This window comes from Oncorhynchus tshawytscha, linkage group LG02 (genome assembly GCF_018296145.1).
Source record: "Oncorhynchus tshawytscha isolate Ot180627B linkage group LG02, Otsh_v2.0, whole genome shotgun sequence".
NCBI lineage: Eukaryota > Metazoa > Chordata > Actinopteri > Salmoniformes > Salmonidae > Oncorhynchus > Oncorhynchus tshawytscha.
Window position 1 is genome coordinate 45,913,042 of NC_056430.1, and position 26,536 is coordinate 45,939,577.

The 26,536-nt window shown below is 41.1% G+C and overlaps 2 protein-coding genes across 16 annotated transcripts in view; one reads left to right on the plus strand and one right to left on the minus strand.

Annotated features, from left to right (window-relative positions):
- Positions 1–26,536, minus strand: part of LOC112244872 (nuclear pore complex protein DDB_G0274915) — a 710,200-nt gene that overhangs the window by 347,688 nt on the left and 335,976 nt on the right. The window lies entirely within an intron of this gene.
- bicd2 (bicaudal D homolog 2 (Drosophila)) overlaps positions 18,089–26,536 on the plus strand; it is a 50,852-nt gene continuing 42,404 nt past the window's right edge. For 4 of the 5 annotated variants that reach the window (XR_006079090.1, XR_006079091.1, XR_006079092.1 and 1 more), the window contains exon 1: positions 18,089–20,067. Coding sequence is in view for 2 of the 5 variants with exons in the window: in XM_024412714.2 (XP_024268482.1) it covers positions 19,828–20,067 (240 nt within the window). In the remaining 3 variants the exon portion in view is untranslated. The remainder of the gene's footprint in view (positions 20,068–26,536) is intronic. The other variant, XM_024412712.2, reaches the window with a different exon arrangement.

The window sequence follows — 26,536 nt, forward strand, 5'->3', positions numbered from 1 at the left end:
AGCGTGTCTATTGAAAAAGGCACGTTGGGGTAAGTATTTGCTTATGCAAAACATTTTATTCGAATAATGATCAAATTAAGGAAGACTAAAATGAATAACATCATTATAATTGACCATAGAGATAATTCATTCTAAATCAATTCTAAATAGATAAAACAATAAGTTAAACTTTAATATATTTGTAGAGTGTTCGTTTGAATATGATTAGCATTGCAGTAGGTTTCTCTTCATTTCTGATTCTGTACAATTTCGATTTGATCAGAACCAACACCCACAGTGAGTATCCAGATTTGATCGTGAAAGATTCCGACAGATGACCGAGCAGAGTTGGTCCATTGGTCGCCATGTTTACGCTGAGATCCTATCAGCAGACAGTATTAGTCTGAATATATCAGACATCTGTTTGTCTAATGGCAGCTCTGCAATGTGACCTTGTAGGTAGCACGGTAAAAGCCATTGCCCATTCTACTGAGTCTTCTACAGTTGACAATCGCCATCTCCCCAGCCAGCCCAACCACTCACTGGACCCATATTTATTTTCATTGAATATACCTTTTTACCTGTAACCTGCCTCACCCAGTGTGAAACGTAATCGCTATTATTTTTTATTTTAGAATACATTCAAGAACCTTCAGAAGCTAACCAGCTAAGTAGCTACAAGCTGTTTAGTCATTGTTAGCCACTGCTAGCAGCTTTTACCTTCTGCACAGCCAGCCCTGTTTTTAGCCTGGATAATACTCGCCAGTCTACCAGTATCGAACTGTCTCTCCACAACAACGCCGGATTCCTGCCGTAATCCCTGGACCATTTCTTCTGATCTTCACAGCTAGCTTGCACCCAGTACCGAAGCTATCCCTGAGGCCCACCTCCCGGCCTACTCAGCTGTTCACCCGAACCCCACTCATACACGTGTAGAGCCCAATACTCCATCGGATCCTTGCTGTAAACTCTGGACCTTAGCTAATGCCACTGCCACGAAGCTAGCACCAGTTAGCCGTGAGCCAGGTTCATCTCCCTGCTAGCAAACTAAATTCTACAATACCTCTTTCGCCATCTGGTTTGGATTCTCTGTCCACACGGCCCCCCGCCGCACCACCACGACTGGTCTGCCGACGAATACTCCATCCGCTGTGCCTTCAACTGGCGTCCGTCTGAGCAGACCCCCCCCCCTACCACCCTCTGTTCCTAGGGTGATGTGGAGGTAATCCCAGGCCCTGCATGTCCCCAGGCACCCTCATTTGTTGACTTCTGTGATCGAAAAAGCCTTGGATTCATGCATGTCAACATCAGAAGCCTCCTCCCTAAGTTTGTTTTACTCACTACTTTAGCACACTCTGCCAACCCTGATGTCCTTGCCGTGTCTGAATCCTGGCTTAGGAAGGCCACCAAAAATTCTGAGATTTCCATACCCAACTATAACACTTTCTGTCAAGATAGAACTGCCAAAGGGGGAGGAGTTGCAATCTACTGCAGAGATAGCCTGCAAAGTTCTGTCATACTTTCCAGGTCTATGCCCAAACAGTTCGAACTTCTAATTTTAAAAATGAATCTCTCCAGAAATAAGTCTCTCACTGTTGCCGCCTGCTACCGAACCCCCTCAGCTCCCAGCTGTGCCCTGGACACCATCTGTGAATTGATCGCCCCCCATCTAGCTTCAGAGTTTGTTCTGTTAGGTGACCTAAACTGGGATATACTTAACACCCCGGCAGTCCTACAATCTAAGCTAGATGCCCTCAATCTCACACAAATCATCAAGGAGCCCACTAGGTACAACCCTAAATCCGTAAACATGGGCAGCCTAATTGACATTATCCTGACCAACTTGCCCTCCAAATACACCTCTGCTGTCTTCAATCAGGATCTCAGCGATCACTGCCTCATTGCCTGTATCCGCTACGGGTCCGCGGTCAAACGACCACCTCTAATCACTGTCAAACGCTCCCTAAAACACTTCTGCGAGCAGGCCTTTCCAATCAACCTGGCCCGGGTATCCTGGAAGGATATTGACCTCATCCCGTCAGTTGAGGATGCCTGGTCATTCTTTAAAAGTAACTTCCTCACCATCTTAGACAAGCATGCTCCGTTCAAAAAATGCAGAACTAAGAACAGATATAGCCCTTGGTTCACTCCAGACCTGACTGCCCTCGACCAGCACAAAAACATCCTGTGGCAGACTGCAATAGCATCGAATAGTCCCCGCGATATGCAACTGTTCAGGGAAGTCAGGAACCAATACACGCAGTCAGTCAGGAAAAAAAGGCCAGTTTTTTCAAGCAGAAATTTGCATCCTGTAAAAGTTCTGGGACACTGTACAGTCCATGGAGAATAAGAGCACCTCCTCCCAGCTGCCCACTGCACTGAGGCTAGGTAACATGGTCACCACCGATAAATCCGTGATAATCGAAAACTTCAAGAAGCAATTCTCAATGGCTGGCCATGCCTTCCTCCTGGCTACTCCAACCTCGGCCAACAGCTCCGCCCCCCCTCCCCGCAGCTACTCGCCCACGCCTCCCCAGCTTCTCCTTTACCCAAATCCAGATAGCAGATGTTCTGAAAGAGCTGCAAAACCTTGCGAAAGTATTCGGCCCCCTTGAACTTTGCGACCTTTTGCCACATTTCAGGCTTCAAACATAAAGATATAAAACTGTATTTTTTTGTGAAGAATCAACAACAAGTGGGACACAATCATGAAGTGGAACGACATTTATTGGATATTTCATACATTTTTAACAAATCAAAAACTGAGAAATTGGGCGTGCAAAATTATTCAGCCCCCTTAAGTTAATACTTTGTAGCGCCACCTTTTGCTGCGATTACAGCTGTAAGTCGCTTGGGGTATGTCTCTATCAGTTTTGCACATCGAGAGACTGAAATTTTTTCCCATTCCTCCTTGCAAAACAGCTCGAGCTCAGTGAGGTTGGATGGAGAGCATTTGTGAACAGCAGTTTTCAGTTCTTTCCACAGATTCTCGATTGGATTCAGGTCTGGACTTTGACTTGGCCATTCTAACACCTGGATATGTTTATTTTTGAACCATTCCATTGTAGATTTTGCTTTATGTTTTGGATCATTGTCTTGTTGGAAGACAAATCTCCGTCCCAGTCTCAGGTCTTTTGCAGACTCCATCAGGTTTTCTTCCAGAATGGTCCTGTATTTGGCTCCATCCATCTTCCCATCAATTTTAACCATCTTCCCTGTCCCTGCTGAAGAAAAGCAGGCCCAAACCATGATGCTGCCACCACCATGTTTGACAGTGGGAATGGTGTGTTCAGGTTGATGAGCTGTGTAGCTTTTACGCCAAACATAATGTTTTGCATTGTTGCCAAAAAGTTCAATTTTGGTTTCATCTGACCAGAGCACCTTCTTCCACATGTTTGGTGTGTCTCCCAGGTGGCTTGTGGCAAACTTTAAACAACACTTTTTATGGATATCTTTAAGAAATGGCTTTCTTCTTGTCACTCTTCCATAAAGGCCAGATTTGTGCAATATACGACTGATTGTTGTCCTATGGACAGAGTCTCCCACCTCAGCTGTAGATCTCTGCAGTTCATCCAGAGTGATCATGGGCCTCTTGGCTGCATCTCTGATCAGTCTTCTCCTTGTATGAGCTGAAAGTTTAGAGGGACGGCCAGGTCTTGGTAGATTTGCAGTGGTCTGATACTCCTTCCATTTCAATATTATCGCTTGCACAGTGCTCCTTGGGATGTTTAAAGCTTGGGAAATCTTTTTGTATCCAAATCCGGCTTTAAACTTCTTCACAACAGTATCTCGGACCTGCCTGGTGTGTTCCTTGTTCTTCATGATGCTCTCTGCGCTTTTAACGGACCTCTGAGACTATCACAGTGCAGGTGCATTTATACAGAGACTTGATTACACACAGGTGGATTGTATTTATCATCATTAGTCATTTAGGTCAACATTGGATCATTCAGAGATCCTCACTGAACTTCTGGAGAGAGTTTGCTGCACTGAAAGTAAAGGGGCTGAATAATTTTGCACGCCCAATTTTTCAGTTTTTGATTTGTTAAGAAAGTTTGAAATATCCAATAAATGTCGTTCCACTTCATGATTGTGTCCCACTTGTTGTTGATTCTTCACAAAAAAATACAGTTTTATATCTTTATGTTTGAAGCCTGAAATGTGGCAAAAGGTCGCAAAGTTCAAGGGGGCCGAATACTTTCGCAAGGCACTGAAATCAATGATGTTGCTCTTTCTGCGGGCGATTCCCTGATCCACCTCTACGCAGACGACACCATTCTGTATACTTCTGGCCCTTCCTTGGACACTGTGCTATCTAACCTCCAAACGAGCTTCAATGCCATACAACACTCCTTCCGTGGCCTCCAACTGCTCTTAAACGCTAGTAAAACCAAATGCATGCTTTTCAACCGTTCGCTGCCTGCACCCGCACGCCCACCTAGCATCACCACCCTGGATGGTTCCGACCTAGAATATGTGCACATCTATAAGTACCTAGGTGTTTGGCTAGACTGCAAACTCTCCTTCCAGACTCATATCAAACATCTCCAATCCAAAATCAAATCTAGAGTCGGCTTTCTATTTCGCCACAAAGCCTCCTTCACTCACGCCACAACTTTACCCTAGTAAAACTGACTATCCTACCGATCCTCGACTTCGGCGATGTCATCTACAAAATAGCTTCCAATACTCTACTCAGCAAACTGGATGCAGTTTATCACAGTGCCATCCGTTTTGTTACTAAAGCACCTTATACCACCCACCACTGCGACCTGTATGCTCTAGTCGGCTGGCCCTCGCTACATGTTGGCAACACCCACCCGGAGCACGCGCTCCAGCAGGTGTATCTCACTGATCATCCCTAAAGCAAAAACCTCATTTGGCCGCCTTTCCTTCCAGTTCTCTGCTAACTGCGACTGGAACGAATTGCAAAAATCTCTGAAGTTGGAGACTTTTATCTCCCTCACCAACTTTAAACATCTGCTATCTGAGCAGCTAACCGATCGCTGCAGCTGTACATAGTGCATCGTTATATAGCCCACCCAATTTACCTACCTCATCCCCATACTGTTTTTATTTTATTTACTTTTCTGCTCTTTTGCACACCAGTATCTCTACCTGCACATGTTCATCTGATCATTTATCACTCCAGTGTTAATCTGCTAAATTGTAATTATTCACTTCTATGGCCTATTTATTGCCTACCTCCTCATGCCTTTTGCACACAATGTACATAGATTATTTTTTTTCTACTATGTTATTGACTTGTTTATTGTTTACTCCATGTGTAACTCTGTGTTGTTGTCAGTTCACACTGCTATGCTTTATCTTGGCCAGGTCGCAGTTGCAAATGAGAACTTGTTCTCAACTAGCCACGTTTGTTGGTACTGGTATTTATGCAGCTGCTGTGACCTTTGATCTTGGTTGGGTCAGCTTGAACACCACTCCCAGCGATTTTCTGTCCTAGGAATTTAAACTGTTGTTTGGAGAACTCACATTTTGCAGTCAGAGTCAGTCCTGCCTGTGCAAGCCGGTTATTGTGTTTGTCATGAGTTGCCCCGTACACCAGGATATCATCCATTTTGCAGACAACTCCTTCAAGGCCCTCCAGCAGTTGTGACATTCAGCACTGGACAGTTCTGGGGAGATGAGATTCCAAATGGGAGCCTCCAAAAGCCGTATTGGCCAAGGGGGGTGATAAACGTGGTATGTTTTTCAGAGTCTTTTGACAAAAGGATTTTACAGAACCCTGACTATGTGTCGAACTTGGAAAATATGTTAATGTCTTTCATCTTGCCTTGTGTTCAACGCAAGGCAGCATGTGTAGCTTCCGACAGGCCGGTGATTTTGCAAATACTAACTAGCGTTAGCTAAATGACGGGAAGTCTATGGGTATCTGCTAGCATGCCCTGAATGGCTTTAGGTGTATGCTGCAGTGGGTCTTTGGTCAGCTGTTGGTATACAGTCTCTGGAATGACTGTGACATCAGCACCTGTGTTAATTTCAAGTTTGACCTGTTGATTAAACAGACTGAGTGTACTGTAGTTACCCATGGCTGGTCTGTATCCTTCCTGATAGAGCCAATAAATTATTTTCATTTTCAAGACATTTTCAGACTCCTCTTCCTCTAGGAGTTCTGACACTGCTGTTTATGATCTGCCGACTGTTGCATAGTGGTCCTTCTTCAGACAATTTTTGCAGATAATGCTGGTTCTGCATTCTGATTGTTATCTTGCTAGGGTTCCGACATGTGGTCTTTAACTAGCTTCTGCCACTTGTTAGCTAGCACTGTTCTTAATGTAGCTGGCTAGTTAGCTTGCTTGCTGACTAGTTAGCTGAGAACATTAACTAAAATGGCGGTAAAACTTGTTCTCACATCTACTTTTTCATTTGAAACATTACATAATAAAACCTGACAACTTCTTTCGAGTCTCTGAGTCGCAAGCATGGTGGTGGTTGACCACTTCTGACACCATGTTAAAGTTATGAAGTGAGGGGACACGGACACCAGAGGTAGTAGGAAACATGAATGACTTTATCTGGCATCAACACAGTATTTATCAACTCGGTCATCTTGCACCCCATTACGGAGGGGGACATGTAACTATTCCCACAATGTGCACAATTATCAGTTTCCATCACGCATTCATCCATTGACAGCATTCATTCAATGAGGAGAGAGACACATTAGCGCCTGGGTACCAATGCCCAGCAGGGGATTTGTCTTGGCCCCTTAAATAAAGGTTAAATAAAAAATTGAAAGTAAGGAGGGAGAGAGAGCGAGAGAAGATAGAAGGATGGGGGATTATATTATAGAGAGAGAGAAACCGACATACATTAATTAACTCAGGCTTAATGTCTGTGATGCGAATGCAATGTATCAACATAAACATCATGTTTCTTGACACAGATCATTTTGCTTACACCAGGCTGGGTTCACTTTGCACTTGTAATAATGACACTTAAACTTTATTGCAGTATTGTTTTCAAATCCCTAGATGGCAGTCTTGTTAAAGAATCAATGTTTTCCATAGACTGTGCCCTGATAGAACTCGCCTTAGTCTTAGAAACCGCAAATGAGTTACCTCTGGTTCGTTCAGCCATTCCTATGGGGTTAACACAGGCTTATGAGATCGTATACATTTAGTTCTATAATATAATATGTCAGTCAACATGACCTTTATGAATTATGAAGCCTTTAAGTGCTTTATGTATTTGTTTTGATTACATAAATGCTTCCAAACTCAAACAAAGCAGTGGTGGAAAAAATACACAATTGTCATACTTGAGTAAAAGTAAAGATACCTTAATAGAAAATGACTCAAATAAAAGTAAAAGTCACCCAGTAAAACTCTACTTGAGGAAAAGTCTAAAAGTATTTGGTTTAAAATATTCTTAAGTATCAAAAGTGAATGTAATTACTAAAATATACTTAAGAATCAAAAGTCAAGGTAAAAGTCATTTCAAATTGCTTATAGGCAAACCAGATGCACCATTTTCTTGTTTTTTTATGTATTTACTGATAGCCAGAGGCACACTTCAACACCCAGACATCATTTACAAACGAAGCATGTGTGTTTAGTGAGTCCGCCAGATGAGAGAGAAGCAGTAGGGATGAACAGGGATGTTCTGTTAATAAGTGTGTGAATTGGTCTATTTTCCTGTCCTGCTAAGACTGTCAAAATGTAACGAGTACTTTTGGGTGTCAAGAAAAATGTATTGAGTAAAAGGTATAATATTTTCTTAAGGAATGTAGTAAAGTAAAAGTAAAAGTTGACAAAAATACAAATAGTAAAGTACAGATACCCCAAAAAACTACTTAATTAGTACTTTAAAGTATTTTTACTTCATTATTTTAAACCACTGACAAAAAGTGACGTTAGCTGATGAAGATGATTATTTATTGAACAAAACATATAGGATATCCTAAAACTGTGTTGAGGGATCATCTGAAAGGGACTGACATGTCTAACTAACTTCACAGGTCATTTGATTAGTTATGCACAACAGATACATTCGTCGAGCAAAATAGTTGCTGTGGTTTGTATGGGAAAAACATTGAGCCAATAAGATGCACCTTAGTGAGAACATTCTGTAACTGTGCCATGGTCAGTGGCGATTTTAGCATATAAATCTTGGTGGGGCCAACAAAATGACTTTAAAAAAAAATGCATGCCAGCAAAGCCACTACATAACACAACACTAAACAATACCATTAATTGCAACGGTAACAAACGGTGCCAACAAACTGTTAGGGCCTACATAAAGCTACCTCAACAGCGGAGCTTTCCTTGCAGCACCATGGAGTGAATCCTTACCACTGCTACACCTGGCTCTCAGCGGAGCCTTGTCTGGCAGCGAAACAGTTCATTCAGCTTAATTTAGTGTCTTTTTAAAAACCCTAACTGATATGGCAGACTTGCTTAAACAAATGTGGTTTCTACTGACTCCTTATGGATTTGTGTAAGTCAATAAGAACCACATTCTCCTTCAATAAGAACGAACTTCCAAATGTAGTTTTGACTATTGAACCATACACATACACATACATTGTTACATTTATGTTCATTAAATTCATAATGTTTATTCTTATATCATTAACAGTTAGGTCTAAGTATAAGCAAGTGTAAGCAAACGAGCTGCGACGAGATAGGCCTATGCGTTCAAGCACTTTCAAAATGGACACCGACAGAAATTCAGATTTCAGAAAATAGTTCAGATAAATTCAGCAAGATGTTGAGGCCTTAACTTTACTCTTCTTTAAATCACCAAAGAGAGAGATAGAGACTCGGGTTAGCCTACCATTTGAAGTATTTTATTAGGCCTATGTGTTCTAAAAAGAAAGGAAAATACAATCATGAGGATCCACTTTTATAGACAATGTACCGATGCATAGACAGCGCATTGCACAACCAAAACATCCCTCGCAATATCAATTGGAATTGCATGGGTGTATTACTGAAGTTTTTGTTGAAAATTAATGGAAAGAGAGTGTCAATGGCAAACATGGATACAGACTAGAGGTCGACCGATTATGATTTTTCAACGCCGATACCGATACCGATTATTGGAGAACCAAAAAAGCCCATACCGATTAATCTGTCATTTTAAAATTTAATTTGTAATAATGACATTTACAACAATACTGAATGAACACTTATTTTAACTTAATATAATACATCAATAAAATCAATTTAGCCTCAAATAAATAATGAAACATGTTCAATTTGGTTTAAATAATGCAAAAACAAAGTGTTGGAGAAGAAAGTAATATGTGCCAATATGCAATATGTGCCATGTAAAAATGTGTGCCATGTAAAATATGTGCCATGTAAATAAGCTAACGTTTAAGTTCCTTGCTCAGAACATGAGAACATATGAAAGTTGGTGGTTCCTTTTAACATGAGACTTCAATATTCCAAGGTAAGAGGTTTTAGGTTGTAGTTAATATAGTATTTACATATAGTATTTAATATAGTATTTTAATATAGTATTTATTATACTGATAACAAGTTCAAACAGGTGCCATAAATAGAGGTAACGAGTGGAGGACAGAGGAGCCTCTTAAAGAAGAAGTTACAGGTCTGTGAGGCCCAGAAATCTTGCTTGTTTGTAGGTGACCAAATACTTATTTTCCACCATAATTTGCAAATAAATTCATAAAAAATCCTACAATGTGATTTTCTGGATTTCTTTTCTCATTTTGTCTGTCATAGTTGAAGTGTACCTATGATGAAAATTACAGGCCTCTCTCATCTTTTTAAGTGGGATAACTTGCACAATTGGTGGCTGACTAAATACTTTTTTGCCCGACTGTATAGGACTATTTCTCTCTATACCATTTGTATTTCATATACCTTTGACTATTGGATGTTCTTACAGGCACTATAGTATTGCCAGTGTAACAGTATAGCTTCCGTCCCTCTCCTCGCCCCTACCTGGGATCGAACCAGGAACACATCAACAACAGCCACACTCGAAACAGCATTACCCATCGCTCCACAAAAGCCGCGGCCCTTGCAGCGCAAGGGGAATAACTACTCCAAATCTAAAAGTGAGTGACGTTTGAAATGGTATTAGTGCACACCCAGCTAACTAGCTAGCCATTTCACATTGGTTACACCAGCCATTAGGCTGATAGGCTTGACGTCATAAACAGCACTGTGCTTGCGAAGAACTGCTGGCAAAACGCACAAAAGTGCTGTTTGAATGAATGATTACGGACCTGCTGCTGCTCAGTCAGACTGCTCTATCAAATCAGACTTAATTATAACATAATAACACATAGAAATACGAGCCTTTGGTCATTAATATGGTCAAATCCGGAAACTATCATTTCGAAAACAAAACGTTTATTATTTCAGTGAAATAATAGCGTTGGACTAGTTAACTGTACGGTTGCAAGATTGAATCCCCTGAGCTGACAAGGTTCAAATCTGTCGTTCTGCCCTTGAACAAGGCAGTTAACCCACCGTTCCTAGGCCATCATTGAAAATAAGAATGTGTTCTTAACTGACTTGCCTAGTTAAATAAAAGGTATATATAAAAAATTATAAGAATTTTAAAAAATCGGAAATCGGCGCCCAAAAATACCGATTTCCGGCCATTCCGATTAATCGGCCGACCTCTATTACAGTTACACTTATATAGTATCTCCTCCTCGTCAAGAAAAGCACATGAGCTAATTAATTGCTTTGCTTACACAAAGTAAAGAAACATCCTCTCACTCTCAACAGCGTTTATTTTCAGCCAACTTAACGTGTAAATATTTGTATGAACATCAGATTCAACAACTGAGACATAAACTGAACAAGATCCACAGACATGTGACTAACATAAATTGAAAAATGTGTCCCTAGACAAAGGGGGAGGGGGGGTCAAAATCAAAAGAAACGGTCAATATCTGGTGTGGCCACCAGCTACATTAAGTACTGCAGTGCATCTCCTCATGGACTGCACCAGATTTAACAGTTCTTGCTGTGAGATGTTAACCCACTCTTCCATCAAGGCAACAGCAAGATCCCGGACGTTTCTGAGGGGAATGGCCCTAGCCCTCACCCTCCAATCCAACAAGTCCCAGACGTGCTCAATGGGATTGAGATCCAGGCTCTTCGCTGGCCATGGCATAACACTGACATTCCTGTCTTACAGGAAATCACGCACAGAACGAGCAGTATGGCTGGTGGCATTGTCATACTGGAGGGTCATGTCAGGATGAGCTTGCAGGAAGGGTACCACATGAGGGAGGATGTCTCCCCTGTAACGCACAGCGTTGAAATTGCCTCAATGACAACAAGCTCAGTCCAATGATACTGTGACACACTGCCCCAGACCATGACGGACCCTCCACCTCCAAATCGATCCCGCTCCAGAGTACAGGCCTCAGTGTAACGCTTATTCCTTCGACGATTAACGCGAATTCGACCATCACCCCTGGTGAGACAAAACCACATCTCGTCAGTGAAGAGCATTTTTTGCCAGTCCTGTCTGGTCCAACGACGGTGGGTTTGTGCCCATAGGCGACGTTGTTGCCAGTGATGGCCTACAAGCCCTCAGTCCAGCCTCTCTCAGCCTATTGAGGACAGTCTGAGCACTGATGGAGGGATTGTGCGTTCCTGGTGTAACGCGGGCAGTTGTTGTTGCCATCCTGTAAATGTCCCACTGGTGTGATGTTCGGATGTATCGGTCCTGTCCAGGTGTTGTTACACATGGTCTGCCACTGCGAGGATGATCAGCTGTCCGTCCTGTCTCCCTGTATGACTGTCTTAAGCGTGTCACAGTACAGACATTGCAATTTATTGCCCTGGCCAAGCCTGCAGTCCTCATGCCTCCTTGCAGCATGCCTAAGGCACATTCACGCAGAGGAGCAGGGACCCTGGGCATCTTTCTTTTGGTGTTTTTCAGAGTCAGTAGAAAGGCCTCTTTAGTGTCCTAAGTTTTCATAACTGTGACCTTAATTGCCTAACGTCTGTAAGCTGTTAGTGTCTTAACGACCGTTCCACAGGTGCATGTTCATTAATTGGTTATGGTTCAATGAACAAGCATGGGAAACAGTGTTTAAACCCTGTACAATGAAGATATGTGAAGTTATTTGGATTTTTACGAATTATCTTTGAAAGACAGGGTCCTGAAAAAGGGGCGTTTCTATAAGCAATAGGCCTATAACAATTGAGATGTACACAATTAAATAAATAAAAGGTTAAATAATAAAGGTTCAATAAAAATCAATTAAAAAAACTAAATAACTATTGAGATGTACAATCTATGGCATAAGGGAATGATGAGTGGATAAGAGGCAATCCGTATTTTCAATTAAGACATTAATGAGTGAGCTAACCGTAGGATAAATCAAGGGGGCATATAAGCAGACAAAGAAAGCTCTTACAATATTCGATAATGACATTTCTCTAAAACAGGCAATAGGTTACATGTGCTGAGTGGGAAAGGGACCAAATTATTAGGGTGAGGCACATGGGCTACTGACAGCTTACTACACAACATACACTTAGTATTACACTGCAAAAAGTCAGCTCTCAAAATCAAGAAAAAAAAAGCAATAAAATGAGGGAAAATTTTACTTGCCAAGATTTTTTAAACAAGTTTAAAAAAATCTAGTCTGAAAGAACGATATCTTAAACCGAGTGCGGTCAGACTAAAAACAAGTAATTTGTCTGGATACAAAGAAAATATTTAAGAATAATTTTCTCAATATGTAGGAAAATGTGCTTCAATTTAGCAAATGCTAGTGCCATCATCTTGAAATAAGGCTATGTTTAGTCAATATATCTTAAAAGCAGTACAGCTACACTAAAAACAAGTACATTTGTCTGGATAGAAAGAAAAGATCTAAGAATTATTTTCTCAATATGCAGGAAAATGTGCTTAAATTTAACATCAATGCTATTGCAATCGTCTTGAAATAAGGCAAAATTCCCAGGAATTTACAGAAAAATAGCATAGGTATTACTACTAGAAATGAGATTGGCTTGCTTAAAGAAATAATCTAATTTCTTTTCACTTCTGTATTAAGGACTCGGTATATCCAGAGGCTGATATGGGTAGAACAAAGGATGCAAAAACAACAACAAAGGCCGTTGGTGGTCAAGGTGCAAATTTAAGACCTATCGCAAGATAAACATAACAGTGCTTTAAACCTTCTTATAATAAACAACAAACACCCTGCCTATTTACTAAAGGTTATTGGATTGGTTCTCGGATGGGCTAATACACACAGTTATGTTATTGGGACCGGAAATGAAAAAATTGTATTGTGCAACCCTAGTCAGTAATTTACTTTTTCCACTCGGACATAGCCTTTTTATACGAAGAAGTCATGTATGGCGTCCGAGAGGACTTCTGTCTGCAGCACAGAGAGGAGTGTCACAATGCACTTGAGATATGTCAGGTGAAAGGCATAATAACGCACCATGAGATATGTAAATCCTCCTTAGAGAGGCTGGGCAGCATGTCTGTGCTTATATTAGCAGCTGAAAAACACATTTAACCACATGGTAAATAGTTAAGTAATTAGCCACTAAATCATAGTTTATAGACACAAAAGTGTCAGGTTGATATAGGTTATGAGACATTAGCATACTGTCTTCCCTTTCCAGTTAATGCAGGAATGATTTACCAAGCTAGCTAATCTTAGCTAACAAAAGTAGACTACCAGTATATCATTAACGTTGATGTCAATAACTTTAAACCAAAAGATAGTGCAAGCTAATGAAACTAAAGTTAACGCTAAATTGTCTCTCATAATGAAAATCTTAGTTAGTTCGTCTTTGCTTGCCTAGCTAAGATTGTAAACAATGACTGACACATCGATAATTTAGCTTTGCTGTCTTTGGCGCCATTCCATTTATTTTCTATTGTCAATAGAAAGGGCGCCAAAGACAGCGAAGCTAAATAATCGAGGGTGTCTTTCATTAGAGACCATTTACACCTCATTAACACTATTTCTGGCAATAAAGCACTCTCAATCTAACCAAAGTTTTTTCAACGAATGGCCGTTCGTGCAGTTAAGTGTTAACAGTCAATGTTACCTAGTTAAAATTAGCATGATAACTTTGTCAACTTTCCAATTCAAATGAACGTTAGCTAACGTTAGCTTGCGAAGGAGAAAGGTAGACGGGTATAAATACATGAACATTACATCCATTCCGTCTTCATTCGTGGTGTTGTTAGATGACTCAAAGATTTGGACCGTCTTTGACTTTTTATTTGTAGGCCTCCCTTATTTAGCTAGATAATGTGATGAATGTACGTCAGATCACACGAGAGGGAGTCCCTGGCCCATTGCCGGTAAAGTGAGGGGACAGACACCCAAGGTTGACAAACAGGAGAAGAAGAAAAAGAAGAGTGGTCGTGCCAAGCGCCGCATCCAGTACAACAGGCGCTTCGTCAATGTTGTGCCCACCTTCGGCTAGAAGAAGGGCCCCAACGCCAACTCCTAAAAACACTGTCCCCCAGGAGAATGCTTGTGATCACACCCTTTCATTTTAACCCACTGAAAGGTTTTCCTCCTGTACAGAATAAAAATTTGTCTTAGACTAAAAAAAATATTAAAAATATATATATATCAGCACGGCTGTGATTCGGTCGTAGGTACGAGGCTGCAGGCCGAAGATAATAATATTCAGTATAACAGCACAACCTCGAGTGTGATATTGTTTTTATACAACAATTCTACAAGAGCCATTTATTAGTTAACAGTAATAAGTGACAACAGATTAGGATTTATTTATTTAATCATTTATTTGGCTCCACCAACACACATAGTTCCACAACTGGACTGGGACACATAGTTCCACAACTGGACTGGGACTGGACTGTTGCCAAGCACCACATAAACATTTTCCTACACACTAGCTTGCTACTTTGTGTAGGTCTACACGTGACCGTCCTCTCCTGACGACCATTCATAATTGAACTCAAATGTTATTTGTGGAAATATGTTCATCTTTGAGGTGCGAAGTTTTTTACAATTTAAGATAGATAATGATCGTTGATGTAATTAAATGTTATTAGAACGCCTGTAAAGCAGAGTGATACATGTATAGTTAAAAGTCCTGGTGCTGTTATAGTCTACTCCAATCAAATTACTTGGTCGTATTATAAATACTTGTGAACATCATTTTCATTTTTTTCTGCCCTTTTCATCGAAAGGGAATGTTTTACTTGCGTTTGCTTAAAGTAAAGTTCAAGATGCTTTGGCTGAGCCATAGCAATAGATTGCACAGTCGCAGCCCTGATTCCTGCTACTCTGTGGTATTGACGGATGCACTGAGGAATATAGTGTACAATTCCTTCTATCATCATGTAAAGAGAAACCACCTTGAACACCTACTTGAAGGCATCGACCAGGTGAACAGCCATCGGAGGAAAGCCAAGTACCACCGGAACAAGTAAGTAGCTAGCTAGCATTTTTTGTTCTGGATTTTTAAAAATTATTTCATGAACCAAAGTCATACTGTTCATAGGCTATTCGATAATTTAATCTATCATGACTCTTATGGCTAAAGCTGGGTTAATGTGAAAATAATCAATGATGAATAGGAACAAAACACAAATGGCTCTATTGGTGAAACTAAATACAATTTCAAGAAATAATCTGTTTCTTTGATGTGTGGTACACAGGACAACATTCAACTCGATCAGCTTCAAGCTAACTCCAGCATCACTGATCAGCAACTCCATACATCTGACTCAGATGAAGGGCAAAGGGGCATTAACCAACATGGAGCTCATTGTTACTGGGGTACAGCAGCATCGATCATCACTATTGGACAACCTCAGGAAGCAGATGGAGGCAGTGCTAAAGAAGCTTTCAGGAAGCACTTCAGGTCAACTTGAAAAAGATGCAATGGATATATTTGCAACAACATTTAGACAGGACAGGGTTATTAAGAAGCAGTTTTGCTGTTTGGACGCAGAGGAAATTCCAATTGCTGGAACCATATGCAGGATGAAATGTGAAGGATCAAAATACATTTTCATCAAAGACAAATGATTTCATGATGTACCATTAGTCAAAAGTCTAGAACAGTTCTTATCACACCCAAGGATTTTGTCTATGTTTGAAAAGGGACCCCAGATGTGCAGGGAAAAATTTCGTGACATTGTTGATGGTGCTCTTCTAAAATCACATCCCTTATTTTCAGAGAAACCAAAGGCATTGCAGATTGTTCTGTACACGGATGAAATATAGATCTGTAATCCACTAGGATCCTTTGCATCAAAAAACAAGTTGTTAATGGTGTACTACACCCTAGGAAATATAAATCCAAAATACAGGACTAAACAAACTGGCTGCTATCAGGCTACTTGCCATGGCTAGATCAGCAGACCTCCGTCAATCTGGTGTAGATGTAATATTGAATAGAATCAAGGAAGACATGGATGCATTGTACAGTGGGGTTAAAATGCACTTAATAACTTTTTTAACTAGCTAGCTAAATATCCCGGCCTTGGTGGGCTAACGCCCTCATTGACTGTAGGGTTTCCCACAGTTTTTTTTCCATAAACAGAGCGCTGCCAACGCATCAACTCCTGAATTACCATTTGTCAAACAATAGAGGTCGCCAGTTTGTAGTCCTAAAACCCGGAAATAAGTTACCTCTGGGTTGTTCAGTCATCCGGATGGGAAAAATCAATGGGGAAGGAATAGGGTTTGGGAATAAATGCAACAAATAAGGCTTGAGGTTAACACAGGTTAAGGATATCTTATACGTTTTGTTATATGAGATAATAGCAGTCAGTTAACATGACCTTTATGAATTATGAAGCCTTTATGTTTTTTCTTATTACATGAATACATTTTAAAAAATCACAAAAAGTGACATTGGCTGATGAAGATTCTCATAGAACGAAACGTATAAAATATCCTAAACCTGTGTTTACCATAAACCCTGTTTTCAGCATTTATTCAAGAACCTTAGAAAAACGCCATTCACTTTCATAAAGGCTTTGTCCAACAAACTATGGCACATTTAGAGCAAATTATGAGCCAATTTATGCTTGATCCGAAAATGTGGTTCGAGGCGCCGTATGGATGGTGAAACGCAATTGGGAATTTGTGTTTATACAGGACGTCCCGCTGTCACCTACCGTCAACCAATCATATCAATAATGGAGCTACATTTGGCTTCCATTTGGCTTCCAAATGTAGCTCCTTTATTGATATGATTGGTTGACGGTAGGTGAGAGCGGGACGTCCTGTATAAACACAAATTCCCTTCTTTGACAACTTCCTTTACAACAGCTCCTTGCTGCTCAGCGAAGCACAAGAAGAATTACCTGATTTCTGCACGGCCATTGCAGGCGGTGGAATGAACATGCATAGATCTTTAAACCGTGGACCTGCGCTCTGGTCTGCCGACTGCTACTGGGTATCATGGTCGTGTCGCCTGCATTAGATACGTGACCATTTTTTTTCTCTTGCATTATTTTATTTTAAGTAGGATAGCAGCATACACAAGAATTAACTAATATTGATAACGATCTGGATGTCACCTTGATACATTTTCGCTTCCCAAAACTATAATCTGTTACGAACAGAGTGGACTATGTTTTGTAGACTTTACCCTTTGCCAAAGTTGTAAAAAAATGCGTTGTTTAGAAGGAGTGTGAATGATAATTTACTTATTGTACACGCGCACCTCACAGAGTAGGTGTTCCCTAAATTTAAATATGCAAATATATGCTCGAACACGCCAATAGGATCTCGCTAGCTTGTGCTTGGCTCTGCCCGCCTCCATGCTTGTTCTGCCCTCTATAACTAATTTGTTCCCGTTTGAAATGTTAGGCTGTGGTCTATCTTGGTTTAGTTATACAAATCTTTGCCCATACTCCCGGTTGCCATTGGGATGCATCTATCTATAAACTATGCCACTTTGTTTCCATACCCTACATTACTCATCTCATATGTATATACTGTACTCGATACCATCTACTGCATCTTGCCTATGCCGCTCTGTACCATCACTCATTCATATATCTTTATGTACATATTCTTTATCCCTTTACACTTGTGTGTATAAGGTAGTAGTTTTGGAATTGTTAGTTAGATTACTCGTTGGTTATTACTGCATTGTCGGAACTAGAAGCACAAGCATTTTGCTACACTCGCATTAACATCTGCATGTGACAAATAAATTTGATTTGATATCTGCTCTCGGCCGGCACACTCATTAGGCAGGATTAGGTGCCTATGGCGGCAGATTGAGGAGGGAGGCATTTTCTGAGCTAAACTGACCAAGACGCACCTCCAACAACAACACATAAAACCTCACATAATTTTGCCCAAAAACAATGACAATTTCTCTCAACCAGTGGCATATGGGCTTTTTAGGTGAGCGCTAAATCTGCCCTTTGATAAGCAGTGCCCACTTTGTCAAAGGCAAGGGCGCAAAATATTTTGCTTGTCCATTCGCAGCGCAACTGTCCATGGTGCTGTTGAGAGACGCATCTCTCCAACAGCACCACCAACAGAGCAGGCGTTCCAATGTTCAGTCAAAAAAATATCTAACATAAATCATGTTGCAGATATAGGATATAGAAAAACTATGTGGCTTTTTCTGTAGCCTACAGGCTGGAGAAAAAATGCATGAGGACACTTTTTTACATCATGCAGGTTTCTCCGATCAAATAGCCTAACCTAAATGGCGCTCAATCAATAAAAAAATGTTGATTAGGTGACCATGATGGGTCGAGGGCCAGATTGGGAATTTAGCAAGGACACGAGGGTTAACACCCCTACACTTACAATAAGTGCAACCTTACGGTTACAATTCCAACGCTCTAACCAATGATTTCCACATCCACGGATATTGGTTTTTGGTCCGGTCCAGACCAAATCTTAACTTGATTTCAACGTCCACGGATATTTAAGGTTCTGAGTGTTTGGTTCAGATTTGGTGTTCTCCAGACCGCCTTGATTTCAACGTTCACGATTGGTTGATTTTGTCTTGTCCAAACATATGATTGGTTCAGATTTTGTTCCGTATTGACCAGCCTTGATTTGGCCCAAACATAGATGTCTATAAATGACTTATTTTCAACTTTCATTCAGAACCGAAAATTAACCTGATTTCAACTTCCGGAAAATACATATTTTTCAACATCCGGAAAAGATGCATTTTCAATGTCCTGGAAATATGTATTTTAAACATACAGAAAATACCTTTTCATCTTTCATTCAGAACCTAAATTGAACCCAACTTCTGGAAAATACGTCCTTTAGACGTCATTTTGCTTACTGGAACTATTCTAGTTTTGCAGGGGAACGCCATTTTTTGGTCTTGCCTAAAGGCGGCAGAATCAGTGTTACTATCAACTCATAGTGCAGCCCAATCAGCCACGCAAAACAGTGTTGAGTGGCAGCAAATCTGTCCAATTAGCTGAGTCGCTTTCCATACACCCACTCCTTTCGAAACACTTACTCGCCCAAACTCCGGTCGCCATATCGAGTTGCAGCTACCCATTCTTGAGTTAGTGCCTACAAAAAGACACCATTACTATTTCTCTCCATGGGCGTAGTCCTTCTTCCCAACATAATGGCCCTAAAACTACATCTCCCACGGCGCACAACTGTAGACCTGAAACTGTATTCCTCATAATCGATGATCTCAACTTAGTTTCCTCTCTAGTGGCATGAAGTAGGCTAGCTGGTGGAAGATAGGTACCGGGGCTATGGAGCGAGCTGAAAATACTATCTGATAACGGTATCCGCTGAACTTTTTGTACACATCAAAAAGTTCAGGACCCAACACAGCCATGCAGTTCAAATACAGAAGGCACTGATTTATTTTTATATGCTTTTCTGTTGTCCTTCAAGTGCTGGCCAAGATGTCTGTGGAGGAACAGGAATATCCAGAGGCGACTCTGGTTGCAGAGGCCGGGCCGCAGTGGTTTCGGGCGGAATTAGAACGCCTATCCCGGGAGTTGAGCGACACGACTCATGAGAAGATCCAGGCGGCGGAATACGGGCTTGCGGTGCTCGAAGAGAAGCAACTGCTCAAACAGCGGTATGATGAGTTGGAGACTGAGTTCGAGACCGTTCGGCAGGAACTCGACCAGCTGAAGGAGGTAGAGTCAGGTCACAACATTCCACTGCACATTAGTCAATTTTACTGTCAAAGCGCGCCCAGTTAATGGCTAAAATGTTTCTTACAAAGAGTACGGTAATTAGTGTACGTTTCTCATTCGATTCAGGCTCGCTATGCTATGTTGCATTACTTTGTCGAAGGTTTTAAATTAAATTCAGCTGTGATGTTATAAGGGACAGTTCGACATTTACTGGGGGTGTGCATAGCTGGAGGAAGATGTTTTGAGTAGGGGGTGCTGTGTGTGGGGTAGAAAAAAACATTATAAAATATAGAAAAAAACATAAAATATTTGCAGGCTAACAATAAAATACAATTCCAAATGTAATGAGTAGCCTAAGCATAGGACAATATTCAATAAGAGTAGTCACTGCAGCTTAAAGTGAATTTAAATACATTTGCCAAATTATATAATTAAGCCTGTCTGTGCAAATACTTCACCAGAGAGCATGATTTAGCCACAGAGGATCATTAGCTCCTTTTAAAGCTGTGATTGAAGTCACAAACGTGTAGGCCTCCATGCCTAGTTGGGAAGCCCTCAATTTGCGGTTTTTGAGATGTGGCTGTCGGGTGAAAAGCAATGCATCTAAAAATATGTGTGAAGATAGTGTCTTCAGTATAATTTCAAATGTTAAGAGAAGAAGGGCAGGGGTGTGTGTGACAAAGAGAGGCCAGCATCCCGGAGTCGCCTCTTCAATGATGACATTGAGACTGGTGTTTTGCAGGTACTATTTAATGAAGCTGCCAGTTGATGACTTGTGAGGTGTCTGTTTCTCAAACTAAACACTCCTAATGTACTTGTCCTCTTGCTCAGTTGTGCACCGGGGCCTCCCAATCCTCTTTCTACTCTGGTTAGAACCAGTTTGCGCTGTTCTGTGAAGGGAGCAGTACATAGCGTTGTACGAGATCTTCAGTTTCTTGGCAATTTCTCACATGGAATAGCCTTCATTTCTCAGAACAAGAATAGACTGACGAGTTTCAGAAGAAAGTTCTTTGTTTCTGGCAATTTTGAGCCTATAATCAAACCCACAAATGCTGATGCTCCAGATACTCAACTAGTCCAAAGAAGGCCAGTTTTATTGCTTCTTTAATCAGAACAACACTTTTCAGCTGTGCTAACAAACTTGCAAAATGGTTTTCTAATGATCAATTAGCCTTTTAACTCACCACAACTAATAATCTGAGCATGTCAAAATTATCTTCACCTCAGTAAGTCAACATAGGCAGTCATTTAAAAAAAATCAGTTGTGAATGATAAAATTTCCTCACAGTATTTGAAAATGTCATGCTCTGAGGATCCCATACATCCAGTGGAAACGTCATAAAATACCCTACCTGAACACATGTCCCTTTGTGCAAAAACAGCTGTCTGTCCAGAGCTCACTGAAGCAGGTTACTCTGAGGGTCCAGAATAGGCTAGTTGATACAATGTGGCAAGTTCGCAAGCAACAGCATAGGGCTAGACCTTCATATATATATATAAACACTGGTGCTGAACCCAGTAAGACAGAAAGAAAGGGAGGCAGGCCTGCAGAGTATCTATAAAGAGATGAAAGAACCTGCATTTTCATCTGGACATATGTCTTCTTTATGTATTTTTACTTAGTTGACAATGGAAGTTGTAGGCCTACTGCTACATTTGCCTAGGCCATCTCTATTTTTATTTAGCCGCCAATGGCTCACGGTGAATCAATGTATCTAAATGGCAGAGGCTGGTGCTCTTGCATTAGTGGAATTTTAACTTTCAGATTTGTATTATTAACTACGTGACAATGATTTTGAGTAACGAAAATGTTGTTATTAAAATGAAACCGTTTCATGAAAGTGTGCATATTAAAATCATAAATGTCATACAGATCGGTAGAAATGGTCGGATACATTGTAAGCTTCCCCATACGTGAAACTCATAATTAACTCACGCGCCTAAGAACAGACTATTGTTAAGAGCGCACATTTCTTTGTACTGCATAATTGCAACGTGTTTGTGTGAGAGCGATAAGTAGAGGGGTGTTGTAACTAAGATAGTGCGTATTAAAACTGAGCAAAAAATGGACAGCTGTGTGGAGAAAAGCGCTCACCTCGATCCAGCACCAGCGGGTGGAAAGCACCATTAGCTGGGCAATCCCCAGCACTCTGTTGCTTGCCATGGGAAGGAGCAGGCCTGCGAGCCGAGGGGGCGAGAGAATGCCATGTTCCTTATTTGATATTGTTCCCTTTTCGTCATGTTTAGAATGGAAAACTAATAGAAAACAGAAGTGTAGAACTAATTGTGAGCACTGCTTCAGATCACTTGATATCCACTACAATTGGGAGAAAAGAGGGGGAGAGAGAGACCCGACTTAACTCAAAGTAAACTATCTATTGCACAGCAGAGGGTGTGTCAAAAATCTCACAACTGAATAGATAAGAGCATACCGCTTACAAAACAGAGCTGAGCGATCTCCATGCAGAATGGGCCCCATATATACAGTGCCTTGCGAAAGTATTCGGCCCCCTTGAATTTTGCGACCTTTTGCCACATTTCAGGCTTCAAACATTAAGATATAAAACTGTATTTTTGGTGAAGAATCAACAACAAGTGGGACACAATCATGAAGTGGAACGACATTTATTGGATATTTCAAACTTTTTTAACAAATCAAAAACTGAAAAATTGGGCGTGCAAAATTATTCAGCCCCTTTACTTTCAGTGCAGCAAACTCTCTCCAGAAGTTCAGTGAGGATCTCTGAATGATCCAATGTTGACCTAAATGACTAATGATGATACATACAATCCACCTGTGTGTAATCAAGTCTCCGTATAAATGCACCTGCACTGTGATAGTCTCAGAGGTCCGTTAAAAGCGCAGAGAGCATCATGAAGAACAAGGAACACACCAGGCAGGTCCGAGATACTATTGTGAAGAAGTTTTAAGCCGGAATTGGATACAAAAAGATTTCCCAAGCTTTAAACATCCCAAGGAGCACTGTGCAAGCGATAATATTGAAATGGAAGGAGTATCAGACCACTGCAAATCTACCAAGACCAGGCCGTCCCTCTAAACTTTCAGCTCATACAAGGAGAAGACTTATCAGAGATGCAGCCAAGAGGCCCATGATCACTCTGGATGAACTGCAGAGATCTACAGCTGAGGTGGGAGACTCTGTCCATAGGACAACAATCAGTCGTATATTGCACAAATCTGGCCTTTATGGAAGAGTGGCAAGAAGAAAGCCATTTCTTAAAGATATCCATAAAACGTGTCGTTTAAAGTTTGCCACAAGCCACCTGGGAGACACACCAAACATGTGGAAGAAGGTGCTCTGGTCAGATGAAACCAAAATTGAACTTTTTGGCAACAATGCAAAACGTTATGTTTGGCGTAAAAGCAACACAGCTCATCGCCCTGAACACACCATCCCCACTGTCAAACATGGTGGTGGCAGCAGCATCATGGTTTGGGCCTGCTTTTCTTCAGCAGGGACAGGGAAGATGGTTCAAATTGATGGGAAGATGGATGGAGCCAAATACAGGACCATTCTGGAAGAAAACCTGATGGAGTCTGCAAAAGACCTGAGACTGGGACGGAGATTTGTCTTCCAACAAGACAATGATCCAAAACATAAAGCAAAATCTACAATGTAATGGTTCAAAAATAAACATATCCAGGTGTTAGAATGGCCAAGTCAAAGTCCAGACCTGAATCCAATCGAGAATCTGTGGAAAGAACTGAAAACTGCTGTTCACAAATGCTCTCCATCCAACCTCACTGAGCTCGAGCTGTTTTGCAAGGAGGAATGGGAAAAAATCTCAGTCTCTCGATGTGCAAAACTGATTGAGACATACCCCAAGCGACTTACAGCTGTAATCGCAGCAAAAGGTGGCGCTACAAAGTATTAACTTAAGGGGGCGGAATAATTTTGCACGCCCAATTTTTCAGTTTTTGATTTGTTAAAAAAGTTTGAAATATCCAATAAATGTCGTTCCACTTCATGATTGTGTCCCACTTGTTGTTGATTCTTCACAAAAAATACAGTTTTATATCTTTATGTTTGAAGCCTGAAATGTGGCAAAAGGTCGCAAAGTTCAAGGGGGCCGAATACTTTCGCAAGGCACTGTAATTATCCCATGTTTTTTTCTCTCTCCCCTACCCGAATCCCATTGTCATTTATGTCAAGAATGCAACAGAAAACACACATTCTTACTGGGGAGGGGGTGGGCTGGTCTAACCAGAGGTGTCATCAAAAAAAAAGCGCCCCCTCCCCAAGGGCCATCGTGGTATCGGCTTGAGGGGGAATATACACGGCTGTGACTATAAACGAAGAGAACTCTCTTGGGAGGTAATACCATTGGTATTTGATTGAGGGGTATTCTAGGTCGGGTGAACAAAAGGACTTGAGTTTCTGTATGCTTTCACAATCACACAAATGAGTAGTTAGTCATGAAACATACATCCCACCTTTGTTCTTCTCAGAGAGTTCTTTATTCTTGTCTGCACAATGTACTGAGAATCCAGATGGCTGTATGGACAGGGACAGTATATCCCGAGAGAGCCATGTTTCCGTGAAAGAATATGTTACAATCCCTGATATCACTCGGGAAGGAGATCCTCGCCCGAGCTCGTCTACTTTATTATCCATGGACTGTACATTAGCGAGTAACATACTCGGATGCGGCGGATGGTGTGCACGCCTCGAGTCGGACTAGAAGTCCAGTCTGAATACCTCTTCTACGCCGGCAGTGTTTTGGAGTAGCCTCTCGAATAAGTTCAATTGCCCGAGGGGGATTTAGGAAATTTAGGAAAGTTGTATTCCTGGTTGTATTCCTGGTCGTAATGCTGGCGAGTTACCACCGCTCTGATATCCAAAAGTTATTTCCGGTTGTATGTAATAACACAAAAAAATGTAGTAATACAAAATAACAATAAGGCTACAGTGGGGAGAACAAGTGTTTGATACACTGCCGATTTTGCAGGTTTTCCTACTTACAAAGCATGTAGAGGTCTAATTGTAGAGGTCTAACTTCAACTGTGAGAGATGGAATCTAAAACAAAAATCCAGAAAATCACATTATGATTTTTAAGTAATTAATTTGCATTTTATTGCTATAGTAGTGGGTGAATAGGGAGTACAGGAGGGGACTAAGCACACACTCCTGAGGGGCCCCTGTGTTGAGGGTCAGCGTGGCGTATGTGTTGTTGCCTACCCTCAACACCTGGGGATGGCCCATCAGGAAGTCCAGAATCCAGTTGCAGACCAGCCTTTCAAAGCATTTCATGGCTACAAATGTGAGTGCTACAGGGCAGTAGGCATTTAGGCAAGTTACCTTGGTGTTCTTTGGCAGAGAGACTATGATGGTCTGCTTGAAACATGTAGGTGTTACAGACTGGGTCAGGGAGAGGTTGAACATGTCAGTGAAGACCCTTGCCAGCTGTTCAACGCATGCTCTGAATACACATCCTGGTAATCCGTCTGGCCCTGAGACCTTGTGAATGTTGACCTGTTTAAAGTTCTTACTCACATCAGCTACGGAGAGCGTGATCACACAGTCGTTTGAACAGCCGGTGCTCTCATATATGGTTCAGTGTTGCTTGCCTCAAAGCAAGTATAGAAGGTATTTAGCTCATCTGGTAGGCTCGCATCACTGGGCAGCTCATGGCTGGGTTTCCCTTTGTAATCCGTGATAGTTTGCAAGCCCTGCCACATCCAACGAGCATCAGAGCTGGTGGAGTAGGATTCAATCTTAGTCCTGTATTGACACTTTGCCTGTTTGAAGGTGGTTAGCTTCTTCCAAAATCAAGCTTCTCTTGGTAACAGCAGATAATCCCTTCCTGGATCAACAGCCTTGCTGTCTAATATTTGTTATGTGCGTGGAGCAAACTGTGAGTAGTATTTTTGAGTTACTTGTATAGTTTAGGTCAGAAACTGTATAAAATGTTCACAATGCACTTGTTAGCATTTAATTATCATTCTCTGAGATTTTACATGTACTTGTTAGCAACAAAATTTCCACTGACAGGTTTCTGTGCAAAAGCACCACACAACCAATAAACAAAGCATTGGGCACACTAATATCATGGTTTGCGTTTTCAACACCACAATAAATAGACTATAGCCGTATTTGCACGGGACTAGTATTACTAGAGAATGTTGGTTATGTAATTATTACGATAGAATGTCCACTATTCCAGAGGACTATTTGGACGGGATTAGTTTTTTTCCAAACTGCCCCCTGTAATTAATATTTTCTATAAATGAACCATTATGATGGAAGCCTGAAGGTTTTTATTCTGGAAGTGATATTTCAACATGTCCAGGCGATTACAGGCTACACTGATAACTTGATCACCCAAGTTTCTAAACCATACCAAACTTGTCATTTCCAAAAGTTTAGCCCAGTTGGAATGCTGCTTTGCGATCTATTAACAGCAAGGGTTGCATTAAATAGGCACAACATTTTCTTTATTATTTAC